General features: G+C 45.2%; 1 protein-coding gene across 4 annotated transcripts in view; it reads left to right on the top strand.

Moving 5' to 3' along the window:
* LOC115134952 (transmembrane protein 150A-like) overlaps positions 1 to 18,817 on the top strand; it is a 47,017-nt gene that overhangs the window by 22,869 nt on the left and 5,331 nt on the right. For all 4 annotated transcript variants that reach the window (XM_065023076.1, XM_065023072.1, XM_065023074.1 and 1 more), the window contains one exon: positions 11,795 to 11,922. In XM_065023076.1, coding sequence (XP_064879148.1) covers positions 11,795 to 11,922 — 128 coding nt within the window. The remainder of the gene's footprint in view (positions 1 to 11,794; positions 11,923 to 18,817) is intronic.

Here is an 18,817-nt window from a genome sequence, read left to right as displayed (position 1 = left end):
ACTTGATAAAATGTTGGAATTGTTTAACAGCCCTAGAACTCATACATCATGTGCACGTGTCGTGCCTTGTGTGTGTCGGCAGTTTGAGTCTAACGGCTCCAGTCAATGATTCCCAGCTGTGGCTGAGCCCACTCCATTGACGCACAGCCCTGGGCATGCATGTGTCTGTGTTATCCACTGTGGGCCAGGGCGGCCGGACGTAATGCCAAGCATCAGAGAGCCACCCCAGCTCTGCTTTGTGTCTGTGTATGACTGTGTGTTCATAGTTGTGTGTTTCCGTGTCCCTACCCTACTCAGGGGAGAGGAGGCTTGATGACCGCTGCTATTTAAGGTCGTCTGGCTGGCTGTAGCAGCTTTTAAAGCCAGACTCGGTAAGTCCCAAATAAAATTACACATTTTTTTTCTGGTTTAATATACAGTGCCAGTCAACAGTTTGGACACACCTACCTATACCAGAGTTTTAGTTTTTTGTACTATTTTCTACATTGTAGAATAGTGAAGATAATCGCATCTCTGCATGTCTGGCAGACATATCAGTGTGGATGACTGATCACCACCTCAAGCTGAACCTCGGCAAGACGGAGCTGCTCTTCCTCCCGGGGAAGGACTGCCCGTTCCATGATCTCGCCATCACGGTTGACAACTCCATTGTGTCCTCCTCCCAGAGCGCTAAGAACCTTGGCGTGATCCTGGACAACACCCTGTCGTTCTCAACTAACATCAAGGCGGTGGCCCGTTCTTGTAGGTTCATGCTCTACAACATCCGCAGAGTACGACCCTGCCTCACACAGGAAGCAGCGCAGGTCCTAATCCAGGCACTTGTCATCTCCCGTCTGGATTACTGCAACTCGCTGTTGGCTGGGCTCCCTGCCTGTGCCATTAAACCCCTACAACTCATCCAGAACGCAGCAGCCCGTCTGGTGTTCAACCTTCCCAAGTTCTCTCACGTCACCCCGCTCCTCCGCTCTCTCCACTGGCTTCCAGTTGAAGCTCGCATCCGCTACAAGACCATGGTGCTTGCCTACGGAGCTGTGAGGGGAACGGCACCTCAGTACCTCCAGGCTCTGATCAGGCCCTACACCCAAACAAGGGCACTGCGTTCATCCACCTCTGGCCTGCTCGCCTCCCTACCACTGAGGAAGTACAGTTCCCGCGCAGCCCAGTCAAAACTGTTCGCTGCTCTGGCCCCCCAATGGTGGAACAAACTCCCTCACGACGCCAGGACAGCGGAGTCAATCACCACCTTCCGGAGACACCTGAAACCCCACCTCTTTCAGGAATACCTAGGATAGGATAAAGTAATCCTTCTCACCCCCCTTAAAAGATTTAGATGCACTATTGTAAAGTGGCTGTTCCACTGGATGTCTTAAGGTGAACGCACCAATTTGTAAGTCGCTCTGGATAAGAGCGTCTGCTAAATGACTTAAATGTAATGTAAATGAAGACCAAAAAATATGAAATAACACATGGAATCATGTAGTAACCACTTTTTTAAAAACATCTAAATATATTTGAGATTCTTCAAAGTAGCCACCCTTTGCCTTGACAGCTTTGCATACTCTTGGCATTCTCTCAATCAGCTTCATGAGGTAGTCACCTGGAATGCATTTCAATTAACAGGTGTACCTTGTAAAAGTTTATTTGTGGAATGTCTTTCCTTAATGCGTTTGAGCCAATCAGTTGTGTTGTGACAAGGTAGGGTTAGCATACAGAAGATATCCCTATTTGGTAAAAGACCAAGTCCATATTATGGCAAGAACAGCTCAGATAAGCAAAGAGAAACGACAGTCCCATCATTACTTTAAGATATGAAGGTCAGTCAATCCAGAAAATTTCAGTAACATTGAAAGTTTCTTCAAGTGCAGTCGCAAAAACCTTCAAGCGCTATGATGAAACTGGCCCTCATGAGGACCGCCACAGCAAAGGAAGACTCAGAATCACCTCTGCTGCAGAGGACAAGTTCATTAGAGTTACCAGCCTCAGACATCGTCAGGGTTCCATTTTAGCTGCTATGGTGTTCTAAATTTGTATGAATGATTTGGGAAATGGGATGCAACCAGCAAAGTTGCATCTATATGCAGATGATAGTCATATATTCATGTGCTCCTTCTCTGGTTCAGGCTGTTGAAGAGCTCCTGACTGCTTTTCAGTTACTGCAGGCCCTCCCTTTATGGTCTCAAACGGGTCTTGGATCTACAAAAAAACCCACATTTCATGAACTTTACCAGAGCTCGCACTCAGACAGAGAAGGTTCGCATTGTCATATCTGGTAGCTTATCCATTGAACAAGTGTCATCCTAAAAATACCTTTGTATATGGTTGGATGACAAGTTGTCCTTTAAAGTTCATATGGATAATCTTGTGAGAAAGATTCAATTTAAATTGTGTTTTTATTTTCGTAATAAGGCTTGCTTCCCAGTTATGGCTAGAAAGAACATTGTTCAGGCCACTTTTCTCTCTATAATTGATTATGGTGACTTGTTGTATATGCATGCAGCCTCTGTCTTACACTCTGTGTATCATGCATCCATGCTCTTTTATTACAAATACCAAGTCACTCACCCACCATTGCACCTTGTACCAAATGGTAGGTTACACCTCACTTTATATGCGCAGAAAGCTACATTTGTATGTGTTTATCTACAAAACCCTTTTTGGTAAACTCCCTCTTTACCTCTGTAGTCTGGTCTCTTTCACCACCAGCAGGTATCATACCCGGTCTGCTAGGTGGTTGCTACTTAAAGCCGCCAGAACATTCACAGTTTTAGACTGCCTTCTCATCTTGTGCACCAGAGGCATGGAGTAGTCTACAATCCATGCTTCATCTAGATATGTTAGTGCCACTGAATTCATTTCAAATTTTGATGGGAGACTCTGTTATGGAGGAGTGTAAATGCTTTTTTTAGGCTGGATCATGTTGTATTGTTGTATGTTTTATTTCTGTAATGTATTGAGTGTTGCTGCCTTGCCCAGGTCTCCCTTGAAAAAGAGACTCTGGATCTCAATAGGCTTTTCCTGCTTAAATGAACTCCAACTCAGATTGCAGCCCAAATAAATGCTTCAGAGTTCAAGTAACAGATACATTTCAACATCAACTGTTCAGAGGAGACTGTGATTCAGGCCTTCATGGTCGATTTGCTGCAAAGAAACCACTACTAAAGGACGCCAATAATAAGAAGAGACTTGCTTGGGCCAAGAAAAATGATCAATGGACATTAGACTGGTGGAAATCTGTCCTTTTGGTCTGATGAGTCCAAATTTGAGATTTTCCATAGGTGAACGGATGATCTCCACGTGTGGTTCCCACCGTGAAGAATGGAGGAAGTTGTGTGATGGTATTTAGAATTCAAGGCACACCTAACCAGCATGGCTACCACAGCATTCTGTAGCTATACGCCATCCCATCTGGTGTGCGCTTAGTCCCACCCCACGATCATTTGTTTTTCAACAGGACAATAACAAACACACCTCCAGGCTGTCTAAGGGCTATTTGACCAAGAAGGAGAGATGGAGTTCTGCATCAGATAACCTGGCCTCCACAATCACCAGACCTCAACCCAATTGAAATGATTTGGGATGAGTTGGACCGCAGAGTGAAGGAAAAGCAGTCAACAAGTGCTCAGCAAATGTGGGAACTTCTTCAAGACTGTTGGAAAAGCATTCCAGATGACTACCTCATGAAGCTGTTTGAGAGAGTGCAAAGCTGTCATCAAGGCAAAGGGTGGCTACTTTGAAGAATCTCAAATATATTTTGATTTGGTTACTACATGATTCCATATGTGTTATTTCATATTTTTATGTCATCACTATTATCCTACAGTGATTAAAAATAACTTTTTTTTAACAACAAATTATAAGTAGAGCAGCTTTGTTTACAAATTGCAGGTGACATTTCTCCAGATAATTATAATGCATAGAACGTGATATGATAGGTCTATCTGATTCATCCACTACTTCAGCAAACTCGGCAAAAAAAGAAACGTCCTCTGTCAACTGCGTTTATTTTCAGCAAACTTAACGTGTAAATTAGAGGTCGACCGATTTTATGATTTTTCAATGCCGATACAGGAAAAAAAAATAATAATACAAAAATAACATGTATATATTAGTTATTTATTTGTAATAATGACAATTACAACAATACTGAATTATTTCACTTATTTTAACTTAATATAATACATAAATAAAAATCAATTTAGCCTCAAATAAATAATGTAACATGTTCAATTTGGTTTAAATAATGTAAAAACAAATTGTTGGAGAAGTAAAAGTGCAATATGTGCCATGTAAAAAAAGCTAACGTTGGAGTTCCTTGCTCAGAACATGAGAACAAAAAATTGAAAATTGGTGGTTCCTTTTAACATGAGACTTCAATATTCCAAGGTAAGAGGTTTTAGATTGTAGTTAATATAGTATTTATAGGACTATTTCTCTCTACCATTTTGTATTTCATATACCTTTGACTATTGGATGTTCTTGTATTGCCAGTGTAACAGTATAGCTTCCGTCCCTCTCCTCGCCCCTACCTGGGCTCAAACCAGGAACACATTGACAACAGCCACACTCGAAGCAGCGGGGAATAGGGGAATAACTACTCCAAGTCTCAGAGCTAGTGACGTTTGAAACGCTATTAGCGCACACCCAGCTAACTAGCTAGCCATTTCACATCGGTTACACCAGCCATTAGGCTGATAGGCCTGAAGTCATAAACAACGCTGTGCTTGCGAAGAGCTGCTGGCAAAACGCACGAAAGTGCTGTTTGAATTAATGCTTACGAGCCTGCTGCTGCCTACCATCGCTCGGTCAAACTGCTATATCAAATAATAGACTTAATTATAACATAACACACAGAAATACGAGCCTTTGGTCATTAATATGGTCGAATCCGGAAACTATCATTTTGAAAACAAAACGTTTATTTCAGTGAAATACGGAACCGTTCGGTATTTTATCGAACGGGTGGCATCCCAAAGTCTAAATATTCTTGTTACATTGCACAACCTTCAATGTTATGTCATAATTACGTAAAAGTCTGGCAAATTAGTTCGCAATGAGCCAGGCAACACAAACTGTTGCACTGACTGCGTGCAATGAACACAGAGAAATTACACAATTTCACCTGGTTAATATTGCCTGCTAACCTGGATTTCTTTTAGCTAAATATGCAGGTTTAAAAATATATACTTCTGTGTATTGATTTTAAGAAAGGCATTGGCGTTTATGGTTAGGTACAGGTCGTCCAACGATGGTGCTTTTTTCGCAAATGCGCTTTTGTTAAATCATCCCCCAGCGTTGCATCGATTATATGCAACGCAGGACACGCTAGATAAACGAGTAATATCAACCATGTGTAGTTAACTCGTGATTATGATTGATTGTTTTTTATAAGAAGTTTTATGCTAGTTAGCAACCTACCTTGGCTTCTACTGCATTCGTGTAACAGGCAGGCTCCTTGTGGAGTGCAATGAGGCAGGTGGTTAGAGAGTTGGACCAGTTAACTGTAGGGTTGCAAGATTGGATCCCCCGAGCTGACAAGGTGATAATCTGTCGTTCTGCCACTGAACAAGGAAGTTAACCCACCGTTCCTAGGCCGTCATTGAAAATAAGAATGTGTTCTTAACTGACTTGCCTAGTTTAAAGGTATTTAAACTTTTAAATAAATCGGCGCCCAAAAATACCATTCCGATTAATCGGTCGATTTAAGATTCAACAACTGAGACATAAACTGAACAAGTTCCACAGAGATGTGACTAACAGAAATTGAATAATTTGTCCCTGAACAAAGGGGGGGTCAAAATCAAAAGTAACAGTCAGTATCTGGTGTGTGTATCTCCTCCTTATGGACTGCACCAGATTTGCCAGTTCTTGCTGTGAGATGTTACCCCACTCTTCCACCAAGGCACCTGCAAGTTCCAGGACATTTCTGGGGGGAATGGCCTTAGCTCTCACCCTCTGATCTCTGATCTAACAGGTCCCAGACGTGCTCAATGGGATTGCGATCTGGGCTCTTTGCTGGCCATGGCAGAACACTGACATTCCTGTCTTGCAGGAAATCACGCACAGAACAAGCAGTATGGCTGGTGGCTTTGTCATGTCAGGATGAGCCTGCAGGAAGGGTACCACATGAGGGAGGAGGAGGTCTTCCCTGTAACGGACAGCTTTGAGATTGCCTGCAATTATTACCAAGATGGCATAGCAGTCAGACGTCCTTTGTCCTCGTCGTGTCCCGTGTGTGTGATTTATTTATATATAATATATAATTTTCTTTTCCAAAAACTTAACTTCAAAACACTCTCCTGCAACCCGCCTCACCAATTTAAAAAGAAAAAGTATTATTTACCTCAAATCTAAAATCCACAATAGAAGCTAACCAAGTCACTGGCTAACGTTAGTATTCAGCTAACCACGGTTTTTGGTCATCAGCTATCCTTTAGCTTTTGTACAACGCGACTCAGACCAGAACATACCGGACCTATTTTTCTCTCCATATCCCCGGATTTCAACCGCAAGCTCTGGACATTTACACCTGGACCTTGCAGTTAGCTAGCTGCTCGCCGTGTGACTATTGGCTTACGTCGATCCCGGAGCAAACATAAATTATTCCGGAGTTAGCCAGCTGAAGAGTTCCATCAGCCACTCCTGGGCTACATTCACCTATCCGAACCCGTTTTACTGCCGATGCGGAGTCCCACCGGGCCTTCACAACTGGACAACCGACGTTATCTGCCCGAGGGAGTTATCCAACTGGCCCATCTGTTGCGACGTTACCTGAATGCCGATCTGCGTTCATGAAGACTTATTTTTCTACTGTATTATTGACTGTATGTTTTGTTTTACTCCATGTGTAACTCTGTTGTTGTATGTGTCAAACTGCTTTGCTTTATCTTGGCCAGGTCGCAATTGTAAATTAAAACTTGTTCTCAACTTGCCTACCTGGTTAAATAAAGGTAATAATATTAAAAAATAACAACATGCTCAGTCTGATGATGCTGTGACACACTGCCCCAGACCTTGATGGACCCTCCACCTCCAAATCGATCCCGCTTTAGAGTACAGGCCTCGGTGTAACGCTCATTCCTTCAACGATAAACGCGAATCCGACCATCACCCCTGGTGAGACAAAACTGCGACTCGTCCGTGAAGAGCACTTTTTGCCAGTCCTGTCTGGTCCAGCGACGGTAGGTTTGTGTCCATAGGCGATGTTGCCTTTACAACAGGCCTACAAGCCCTCAGGCCAGCCCCTCTCAGACAATTGTGGACAGTCGGAGTACCGATGGAGGGATTGTGTGTTCCTGGTGTAACTCTGGCAGTTGTTGTTGCCATCCTTTACTTGTTCCGCAGGTGTGATGTTCCGATCCTGTGCAGGTTTTGTTACACGTGGTCTGCCACTGTGGGGATGATCAGCTGTCCATCCTGTCTCCCTGTAGCGCTGTCTTAGGTGCCTCACAGTACGGATATTGCAATGTATTGCCCTTGCCACATCTGCAGTCCTCATGCCTCCTTGCAGCATGCCTAAGGCACGTTCACACAGATGAGCAGGGACCCTAGGCAACTTTCTTTTGGTGATTTTCAGAGTCAGTAGAAAGGCCTCTTAGGACACTAAGTTTTCATAACTGTGACCTTAATTGCCTACTGTTAGTGTCTTAATGAAAGTTCCACAGGTGCATGTTCATTAATTGTGAAAAGACAGTGTCCTGAAAAAGATGTATCTAGTAATATCCCCCTCATTATAAACCAGATTTATTATAAATGAGAGTTGGGTGATACAGAATAAAAGCGTAATTTAGCTGACAAATGCATGTGGTAACGGTTAATAATAAAGCATATAATATATTGGGAAACATCGATCCACACACATTGCTTGTAAATGTGCATAGCCTACTTACTTGCTAACCTTGCTGGACTTGCTAGCTAGCTAGCTAATTATTTTCCTCTTGGATGTTGAGTTAACTATTGGAAACTTTCGACGGCAAATTTGTGTTATAATTCAACCCTATAGATGCCGAGGGTTGACTTTTCCGGGCAAGTGTTTGCACTGCACAAGATCAAGCAGTTAACGTCTTTACCGTTGAACCCCAGTAGGAGGCCTATATTGTTGAACTTGACTGTGTAAAATAGAATTCCATTTTAGTGCTCTAACATTCATAGCTTACTCCACTTGTACATTTGAATTGTTATGATGTAGTAGAGTAGCCTACATGCTTGAGAACAACAGCTGTCTGATACTGACTGGAAGGGTGGCTGGCCCAGCTGACTGATACTGACTGATGAAGGGTGGCTGGCCCAGCTGACTGATACTGACTGATGAAGGGTGGCTGGCCCAGCTGACTGATACTGACTGATGAAGGGTGGCTGGCCCAGCTGACTGATACTGACTGATGAAGGGTGGCTGGCCCAGCTGACTGATACTGACTGATGGAAGGCTGGCTGGCCCAGCTGACTGATACTGACTGATGGAAGGCTGGCTGGCCCAGCTGACTGATACTGACTGATGGAAGGCTGGCTGGCCCAGCTGACTGATACTGACTGATGGAAGGGTGGCTGGCCTAGCTGACTGATACTGACTGATGGAAGGGTTGCTGGCCCAGCGTCCACTTGAACTCTCAGAGCACATTATGACGTCTGGCCTGGGTTTGATTACATTGTCTTGCCTGAGTTTGTCTCCCCGACAGTGTGGTATTTCACCATCACAAATAAAGTTTAAAGTGGTAGTTCACCCAAAAGGGTTTAGTTTCTCTGGCACATGCTAATGTTTTAGCATTTGTTGCACAAATCCAATTCAAGTCATGGGACCCATATTGGCATTTTTCACGAATGTTCAACGATTAGTGACTCTGTGGAGCTTCTGAATCAATTTGAGATACTTATGGATGATTTTAACAAATGCTAATATTGGTCATGTGGAATCAGTGCCAGGGAAACTAAACCAAAGCATGAATTGCTGTCATACCCTGTCCATGGTCTGCTTATAGGGTCAGGAAGCCAAGTCATTTTGTAATTTGGGTGAACTATCCCTTGAACATGACATATTTTAGTTCAGGACTGCGAACCAAATGACACACTATTCCCTACAGTGCACGACTCAGAGTGGACAACTTTTGACCAGGGCCCCATGTAGGAAATAGGGTGCCATTTGGGACGTAGCCCAGGACATTTGTCCCTCCCGGAGCCTTGATAAAGCGCTTTCCCTCACTTAACTTAGCTCTGACTTGACCCCACAGAGAACCGAGATTGCTTAACTTAGCTCTGACGTGAGAACACATAGCCAATCACTCCATATTGGGTAGAAAACGGGGAGAGGGAGCTATAGAGGGTCTTAATGAATAGGAGAAACATTGCTTTAGTTTAGATCAAAGCTTTTTTAGGGTGTGTAGCAGCTGAGTTTTTAGAGAATGTGTCATTTCATTTGTACTTTTTCACTGCAACCCTTTTTGATTTAAACATAACGTTCCATACATATTTGCCCATGGAAGAAGTGGTCAGAAAGTGACTGGATCTGAATGGCGAAACATTCAGAAGATAGAAGTGCCCAAAGTTGACCCATTTTTGCATACCACACCATGAGACGTCCATGTCTTCATCACTGGAAAATATCAACTGTGGAGTTTAATATCATTTAAAAGCGTACAGAAGGGTTTTCAAACTATTTGATAATCTAATGGAATTATGCAATCTTACATCATCTGAGGGGTTTGTTGTGCCCGCCATCGGTTGAGGTGCAGCATACTCTCGAATACAGGGTGGGTCTGGCTCAAAGCCATGGCTCAGGTTCCCCCTCCTTCCTGAGTTCAGAGAGAACCAGAGCAACCCGTTGAGTAGTGGGGACAGCGGGCTAGGGGGAGGAACGCAAACAGGCACATGATGATCTGTGGTTGGGGCACGTTTAATTTGGTATTGGCTATGGACATTTACAACAGCTATGTTCTTCAATGCAATGCCAGGGTCATTCATTAGGACACTCATTTCAAACATAACAAAGTTTTGCAATGCAAAATGAAAACAAGCTTTTATTTTCTTACAGAGTCCCTCCCTGTTTCAGTCCAGTTTTCTTCTAGCTGGTGAACCTTGTTCAGAAGTGCTACAGTAGGTCCTTCCATGGTAACATGGTGGTCACTGCAGGTGCTTACTCATCAATTGCTTTAGTTACTACACATTCTGTGTCTACCTTTTGAATCTATTATGGGATGACCGGTATTCTCAGAGAAGGATACTGTTGCGATCGTCAATGACACTGAATGTACTGCCAGAGATGTTCAGATGTTTTCAGGGGGAAATGTATATTTGATTATCAAACTTAAACATGTTGAAGGCTTCAATACGAAAACTGTTGTTTTTAAATAAATACAGAGCTGGACCTTATTGACGAAGACTGCTAGCTAGGCAACTAGCCAGTGCACAGACCAGACACTGTAATTGAATGCAGTAAACGCCAATTAGCTTTCTTTCTCCTCAGTGTTTTCTGTTGAATAGAAACCAGAACACAGAGAGAGAAATAAGGCACCATTTCCTTTTCCTACTAGCCCGGAGACCAGGCTGTTTGTTTTTCCATGCTTGTAACTTACCTCACTTCGTTGAAATGACTTGGGTGCACTGAACACACATGCGCGTAGGCAACACACACAAACACACACACAATGAAACCCCAGCTTAATGCCCTGCGGCAGGGGAACTCTAGCTAGCTGCTTTTGTTGGTCTGTTCTTTCATAACATCACTCTGCCCCAAGGTGTATGTTTACTGGCAGAATTCCTTCTGTCCCATAATGTATGTTTAAGTTAATGTCAGAACTGTGGTTCTCGATCTTTGTCCAAACAGTGTGTGTGTCCTGTACTGACGCCAGGCAGGGTTTGCACAGCAACACCCATACCAACACCTGTCTGGGTTTAGCAACAATGGTATTTCGACCCACCATTAAGGAAACCCTAACCTACCTTAAGGAGCCTGTGGTGGAGGCCCTACTTCAACAGTACTAGTCCCTCCTGCCTTGGAACGGGCCCCTGTTCATTGGGATTTAACAGATAAAAAAGACTGAAACAGAGAGGCATTATGTAGGCTTGTGCAATTAGAATAAAAACATTTGTTTTCTGTTGCAAAATATATATATTTTTCAATTCTGTTGCGTGCCCTCATGAACATGACCCGGGCATCTCAGCTTGAGGTCACGATGCAAGGGGCTCCTAGTTCTATACCCACCTCACCCTCTCCTTCCCACTCTCCCCTTCCTCTTTCCCACTCTCTTGTTGTCCCTCCCTCTCACTCTCTCCCCTTCCTCCCACTCTCTCTCCACTCTTCCTTCCCTCACAGCTATCTTCAATTAGACAGGTACAATGAAGCCCAAACAGAGACCAGTGTAGCATGTCTGCATTAGTGACAGTACAACCAGTCCAAACCCATTAGCAATGACCCCTCGGTCTGTACCCCTTTCCTTTTCTTTCTCTCCTATTTCACTTGTTTAACTCACCTGGTCCCCCTCTCTCCTATTTCACTAGTGTAACTCACCTGGTCCCCCCCCTCCCTCTCTCTCCTATTTCACTAGTGTAACTCTACTGGTCTCTCTCCCCCTCTCTCTCCTATTTCACTAGTGTAACTCTACTGGTCTCTCTCCCCCTCTCTCTCCTATTTCACTAGTGTAACTCTACTGGTCTCTCTCCCCCTCTCTCTCCTATTTCACTAGTGTAACTCACCTGGTCTCTCCCTTCACCCCTTCTTCCCTATTCTTCCCCATCCCTTCCCTAGTATTGTCACCTGGCAAATTTCCTGGAAACCATTGGAAAATCTCTCTCTCTCTCTCTACAGTGATGGTGATAGTATTCCTACGTTATGCCCATGTGATAGAGAAGTATCAGAACTGTGTGTTGAACACAGCAGGCCTATCCACCGGCTGGATCTGTGCTGCAGGACTCATCATGATTGGCAACTTCCAGGTACGTGCGTTCAGCAACACAACTGTTTCACACTCTTTATCTGTCCCTACCTCTCCTCTGCTGCCCTAACCCTTTTCTATTCTCTCCACCTCTCCTCTCTCTCCACCTCTCCTCTCTCGCCGTCCTCTCTCGCCGTCCTCTCTCGCCGTCCTCTCTCGCCGTCCTCGCTCTCCTCCTCACCTCTCCTCACCTCCACCTCTGTCCACTCTCTCCACCTCTCCTCTCATCACCTCTCCTACTCTCCTCCTCTCTGTCCTCTCTGTCCTCTCCACCTCTCTCCACCTGTCCTCTCACCCCTCACCTCTCCTACTATCCACCTCTCCTCACCTCTCCTACTATCCACCTCTCTCCTCCTGTCCTCTCTCTCCTCCTGTCCTCACCTCTCCTACTCTCCACCTCCACCCCTCTCTCCTCTCTGTCCCCTCCTCTCTGTCCTCTCTCTCCCCTCACCTCTCCTCTACTCTCCTCCTGTCTCCTCCTGTCCTCTCTCCTCCTCTCTCCTCCTGTCCTCTCTCTCCTCCTCTCTCCTCCTGTCCTCTCTCTCCTCCTCTCATCACCTCTCCTACTCTCCTCCTCTCTGTCCTCTCCACCTCTCTCCACCTGTCCTCTCACCCCTCACCTCTCCTACTATCCACCTCTCCTCACCTCTCCTACTATCCACCTCTCCTCACCTCTCCTACTATCCACCTCTCTCCTCCTGTCCTCTCTCTCCTCCTGTCCTCACCTCTCCTACTCTCCACCTCCACCCCTCTCTCCTCTCTGTCCCCTCCTCTCTGTCCTCTCTCTCCCCTCACCTCTCCTCTACTCTCCTCCTGTCTCCTCCTGTCCTCTCTCTCCTCCTCTCTCCTCCTGTCCTCTCTCTCCTCCTCTCTCCTCCTGTCCTCTCTCTCCTCCTCTCTCCTCCTGTCCTCTCCTCTCCTCTCTCTCTCCTCCTGTCCTCTCTCTCCTCCTCTCTCCTCCTGTCCTCTCTCTCCTCTCCTCCTCCTGTCCTCTCTCTCCTCCTCTCTCCTCCTGTCCTCCTCTCTCCTCCTGTCCTCTCTCTCCTCCTGTCCTCTCTCTCCTCTTGTCCTCTCTCTGTCCCCTGTCCTCTCTTTGTCCTCTCTTTGTCCTCTCTTTGTCCTCTCTTTGTCCTCTCTCTGTCCTCTCTCTGTCCTCTGCCCTCTCCTACTCTCCACCTCTCCTAACCTCTCCTACTCTCCACCTCTCCTAACCTCTCCTACTCTCCACCTCCACCCCTCTCTCCTCTGTCCCCTCCTCTACTTTCCTCCTGTCTCCTCCTCTCTCCTCCTGTCCTTTCTCTCCTCCTGTCCTCTCTCTCCTCCTGTCCTCTCTCTCCTCCTGTCCCCTCTCTCCTCCTGTCCTCTCTCTCCTCCTGTCCTTCCTCTGCTGGTGCTTCTGCATTCCAGAACTGCTTCATGTTGTAGTTATGGACCGCTCACGTATGGGGGTACACACACACACACACACACACTATTAGGGTAGTGAGGCATCCCACCTTAATTCCTGCCCTGTGGTTGTTTAGTTGTTCAGGACATAGTTTCTGCAAGTTTAAATATTTGGAACTTTGATGCCAAGTCGCTCGCACGGTGCCAATTTGGGGTACTATAGGAGGGTTGCCTTAGAGACAAGTGGAGGAAGGGGGGGCGGGTTCCTTAACATTCAGTACATTAGGCCTTTGCCTGCAATTAGTTATGTCTGGAATGACTTCCTCCCTCTTTCCCCCTCTCCATTTATCCTAATATATCTCTGTCCGTCCCTACTCTCTACTAGGCTTGCAAACATTCATATAATTCCCAGGTATTTCAGAGAACGATAATTCGTAGACCGAGGATTACCTACTCGCTTTTTCCCTCCTGATTTCAGGAATCCTCCACCAGGATATAAAAAAAAAAGTTGCAACTCTACTGCTTACTCTCTGGGCGTTCAGGGCTCTGGGCGTTCAAGGCTCTGGGCGGTGGGTTTGTGGAAGGAAGTGGTGTGTGTGTGTGTGTGTACAGGATGTTTCTACCCTGAATGCCAGACATGGACTCTTCATAACAAAACTTTAGAGGAGAGGTGTAAAGCTGACACCTTCACTACTCCCCTGATTCTCCTTTAAGGCGTCTGCATACTACGTTCGGTTTGCTCCTTGCAGAACTCAACTAGGCGACGTGAAAGTCTGTTACTCGCATACTCTCTTAAAAGACCTTTGCTTGAAAAATGAGAAAAAAAGCAGCAATTGTACTGTTTGTCCCACTTGAGACACAGTAGCCAATATACCCCGACCCCAAAATAGTCCGAATGAATCTAAGGTAACTCAAGAAATCTGTTCATCATTTAATGTTTTTGCAGAGGTCTTCTGTGGTCTTCCCTCTACCAACTCTGGTGACTCGGCAAAAATAGAGGAAGTTGTTACTTCCATGGGTATTTACTGTACGTCTCTGAGCTTTCTGTCCTTCCTTGAAATGAACACCCACTAAATACACTGAGGGATATTACAGATGGTGCTGAGTTTTTTTTAGATAATTAATAATAACCTTATGTGTAGTGCTTTTTAGTACAAGTGTTTCACACAATAAAATAATTAAATGAAAGCACTTACAAAGGAACAACGACAGGAGGAATACATGTTTTATTTAACCTTTATTTAACTAGGCAAGTCAGTTAAGAACAAATTCTTATTTACATTGACGGCCTACACCGGCCAAACCCTGACGATGCTGGGCCAATTGTACGCCGCCCTATGGGACTCCCATTCTCGGCCGGATATGTGATACAGCCTGGATTTGAACCAGGGACTTTAGTGACGTCTCTTGCACTGAGATGCAGTGCCTTAGACCTTTGCGCCACTCGGGGGCCGGGAGGAAGGAGAATTAATGAGAAGCATCCCAAATATCAAACAAACTGAAGCATTCATCTTATCAAAGAAGAACCTTCAAATCCCTAACTAATAATAAGTCATCATGCCATGTGTTGATATGACTCAGGGTGTTAATATGAGAGCTTCCTGACAGGGGGAGGTTGTAAGACATGGTTGTGTTGAAGATGGATGTGAAACAATAAAGTATTAGGGCCCCTAACATTACCCTTCTACTCTGCTGAAGCTTTTGATAGGGCCTCTCACTCAGCCTCACACCTCTAACCCCACCAGAGGAGGCTGGTGTGAGGAGCTATAGGAGGACAGGCTCATTAGTTGGTCCGGTATGAAACGCATCTAACATATGGAAACCACATGTTTGACTCTGTTCCATTTCTTCCATTCCAGTCATTACTTACATTAGGCTGTCCTCCTATAGCTTCTCCCACCAGCCTCATCTGAACCACACCTCTTAGAGGCCAGTTTAACAGTTAAATCCCTTGGTCACAAAGTAAGCCTGTCCGGTGGCTCATACACCGTGCCAACTGTGGGTAAGTGTGGGCTATGACAGAGATGAGTTAAAGGCGTCAGCATGCTTCAGTTCGGCTGGCGCAAACCAAACTAGTGTGCCCGCATACTCCCTTGGAAGATCTTTGCTTGAAAAACAAGAAAATAGTGGCAATAGTACTGTTTGTCCATTTTGAGACGCCATAGCCAGTTTACACTAACTCAAAATAGTCCGAATTAATCTTGAGTTGTCATTCATTTTTACGTTTTTTGTAGAGATCTTGGTCGAACAATTTTAAATCTAAGATATTTGGTGCAGTTTTTCTAATTAAAACAATGTGCATGAAAACGAGTTGTCTCTTGTTGAATGACAACAAACACACTTCATTAAAGAATCCCTACTGTTGACCAATCACCAAAGAAAGGGCATAGACTTCGGAGACTGAAGTTCGGCTTGCTTCAGGAAGATTTTTTTGTGTGCGTAAACTGCCGAAAAAACCTTTGCAGAAGACCGAAACGATAATATCACTGTTTCAGATGGGAAGCATGCCTTTAGTGTGTGTGTGTGTCAAAGCGAAAGTAAGAGCAAAGATTTTTATCACTAAGGCAAGAAACACCTCAGCCTGTCGTTTCCTATGGGAACAGATGTCATAGTGGGCAGAGCCAAGCATGAGCTAGCAAGATCCTATTGGCCTGTTCTAGCGTATATCTGTATATTTCCATCAGGGAACGCCTACTCTGTGACATGGCCGTGTGCAATAACTCAATTGGACTTCGCACTCCTAAACAATGCAATTTTTTAAAAACATTGGCAATGGCTAAAGTCTACACAACGTAGTCTACTCTGTTCATAACAGATTCTAGTTTTGGGAACAGAGAACTCTATTGAGATCAAATGTTTCATCGATGAGAAGATTTGCAGAATGGAGGCCAAAATCCATCTAGTTCCATCTTCTCTCACTGCCTGCCAGTGGGCTTCCTCTCACTACCATATTTGTTAATGAGTGAAAATGCCAAGCGGATGCTTCATATTTCTACATCCAGTGAAATATCGGTCTCATTTTTCTATCTGTGGTAAGAACAGGGAGTATCATCAGTGACTCACTTCCCTCCCTTCCCTTTCTCCCTCCTATCCTCTGGGGCCTGTCTGCCAGCAGAGCGTTGTGAAAAACTGGAGGGAGATTTTACGGGGAGGGGGGGTTTAAGTGAGTCATCACGGCACGCATGTGTGTTTGTTACAGCCAGGAGCAGACTGTGTGCACACGTGTCACAGATCCCATCTGTACCCAATCAGAGCCAGTCTCTGGAACTTTCTGTATTCAATCACCAATCAGAGCCAGTCCCCGCTGCAGTAGTGTTGGATGACATAAAACTTAATTAATTGTAAAAAAATTGCTACACAAAGCAATGCAAATACAGATCTATATTATACATGTATAGCTACATAAATACATAGACATAGCATATTTAACACTCACATTAGTAGACCAATTTGAAGCAGTGAAAATGAAATAGGCTGTGTTTGCAGCTGGAACAGTAGCACAAACAGTACTAAGATGAAAGCCTCACCGAGCATCAGAAACAACACAATCACTAAAAGTACTAGGCTATATAATAACACTTTTAGGACATCATGTTGTGTTATGCAGGGCAGGGCTCTTTGACTCAGACCCTTTTAGACAGGAGGACCTGAAATAGATGGCCACACACACACACCCACACACACCAGGGGTGAATGGGAATAGTACACTTCTTTGGGTGTTCCCTCTGTGGGCGCTGACCGGGAGAGAGAACACAGGAGAGGAGAGATGAGGAGATGAGACAGGCAGGCGGGGGGAGGGAGGTGTGAAAGGCATGACTGGAAGTCAGTCTGCTTCTCTCTCCTAGAGACAACTGAAGGTTCTCTGGGCCACAGACATCTCTCTTTACACCTATTTCACCATTCCAATTCTCCCTGTTCTGAATTATCCTTCCTACCTTCTTTCTAAGCCTATTTTTTGCTCTCGCTATTAAAACCCTCTCTTTTCTACGCTCTGCATCATCCTGGTACTCTATTCCATCCCTTACATGACCTCTGACCTGCTTGTCCCTTTCACCTGAAGCAACATTAGCAACATAATAAATACAGGATATTACCAGTAAACACTTTCAAGAGTTACTTTTGTACTTTGTCCTCGCTTGGGCATGTGTGTGGCCGGCAGGTAGCCTAGCGGTTAAGGGCAGGTAGCCTAGCGGTTAAGAGCGTTGGGCCAGTAACCGAAAGGTCGCTGGTTCGAATCCCTGAACCGACTAGGTGAAGAATCTGTCGGTGCTCTTGAGGAACCCTAATTGCTCCTGTAAGTCACTCTGGATAAGAGCGTCTGCTAAATGACTTAAAAGTCAGTGTGTTACACAGCCTCTTCACCCAGCCTACAACGGGTAGATAGATGACATCCTAGCATTTACTGCCTGCCAAAGTCAACTGCAGACGTTGGCTGGGCGGGCAGCATTAGAACATATGGCTAGCTGAAGGGGTTTACATTGGAAAGACTTGCAGAAAGACTGTACTTTCCTTTCCTCAACTCTACTGGTGTCTGTGTGTGACAGCTAAATAGGAAAGTGTTGGACCAGAAGCAATAGGATTTACCTAATGGACACAGCTAACGAGGAGAGGGATGAGAGGTGTTACTGCACTGCAAGCTGTCTTTATCTGTAACATTGATATGTGTTATGTCAACAGTAATTATATACTGTAGCTGGCTGTTTTGTCTTTGATTTTATAGGAAGAGCCATAGAGAGAAATTTAATTAATTTGGTCTCTAAGGAAGAGCCTAGAAAACCTACTGTCATTTCATACTGAGTTAGTGAGGGCAACGGAAAGCTGTTACTGTAGCCGAAGCCTTTGGTCTGATAAATTAGTCCCTCGTCTTAGTTAATAATAGCTAGCCTAACTATTGTCATTTTCATATGGATTGTAGTAGTTCTGGGAGAACTACCAATTGATAAAGGTGATTTGACACACATTTATTCTGTCGGTCCCCTTGGTCTGGTCAGTACCCTGCATTGTTTAAAGCTGCTTTGAGTGTATGCTGTTCTGTTATCAGGTTCCATCGGACTGTCTGGTGCCACTGAGGCCTGTGTGTGTGTGTGTGTGTGTGTGTGTGTGTGTGGTCACATGCTCCTTTGTGTATTGTGTGTTTCAGCCTGGCAACGTGATCAAATTCAGGAGGGACAAGGAGGTGTTATACTCTACTGTACCACTGGCCTCTTTCTCACCTCTCTCTCTTTCTCACTGACCTATCGCTCCCTGCTCCCTCCCTGCTCCCTCCCTGCTCCCTCCCTGCTCCCTCCCTGCTCGGCTCCCTGCTCGGCTCCCTGCTCGGCTCCCTGCTCGCTCCCTGCTCGGCTCCCTGCTCGGCTCCCTGCTCGCTCCCTGCTCGCTCCCTGCTCGCTCCCTGCTCGCTCCCTGCTCGGCTCCCTGCTCGCTCCTGCTCGGCTCCTCCTGCTCCTCCCTGCTCCTCCTGCTCGCTCCTGCTGCTCTGCTCCCTGCTCCCTCCTGCTCCTCCCTGCTCC

The sequence above is a fragment of the Oncorhynchus nerka genome, linkage group LG10 (genome assembly GCF_034236695.1).
Source record: "Oncorhynchus nerka isolate Pitt River linkage group LG10, Oner_Uvic_2.0, whole genome shotgun sequence".
NCBI classification, from domain to species: domain Eukaryota; kingdom Metazoa; phylum Chordata; class Actinopteri; order Salmoniformes; family Salmonidae; genus Oncorhynchus; species Oncorhynchus nerka.
The sequence above is the reverse complement of the archived record's forward strand: the minus strand, read 5'-3'. Positions and strand labels throughout refer to the sequence as shown.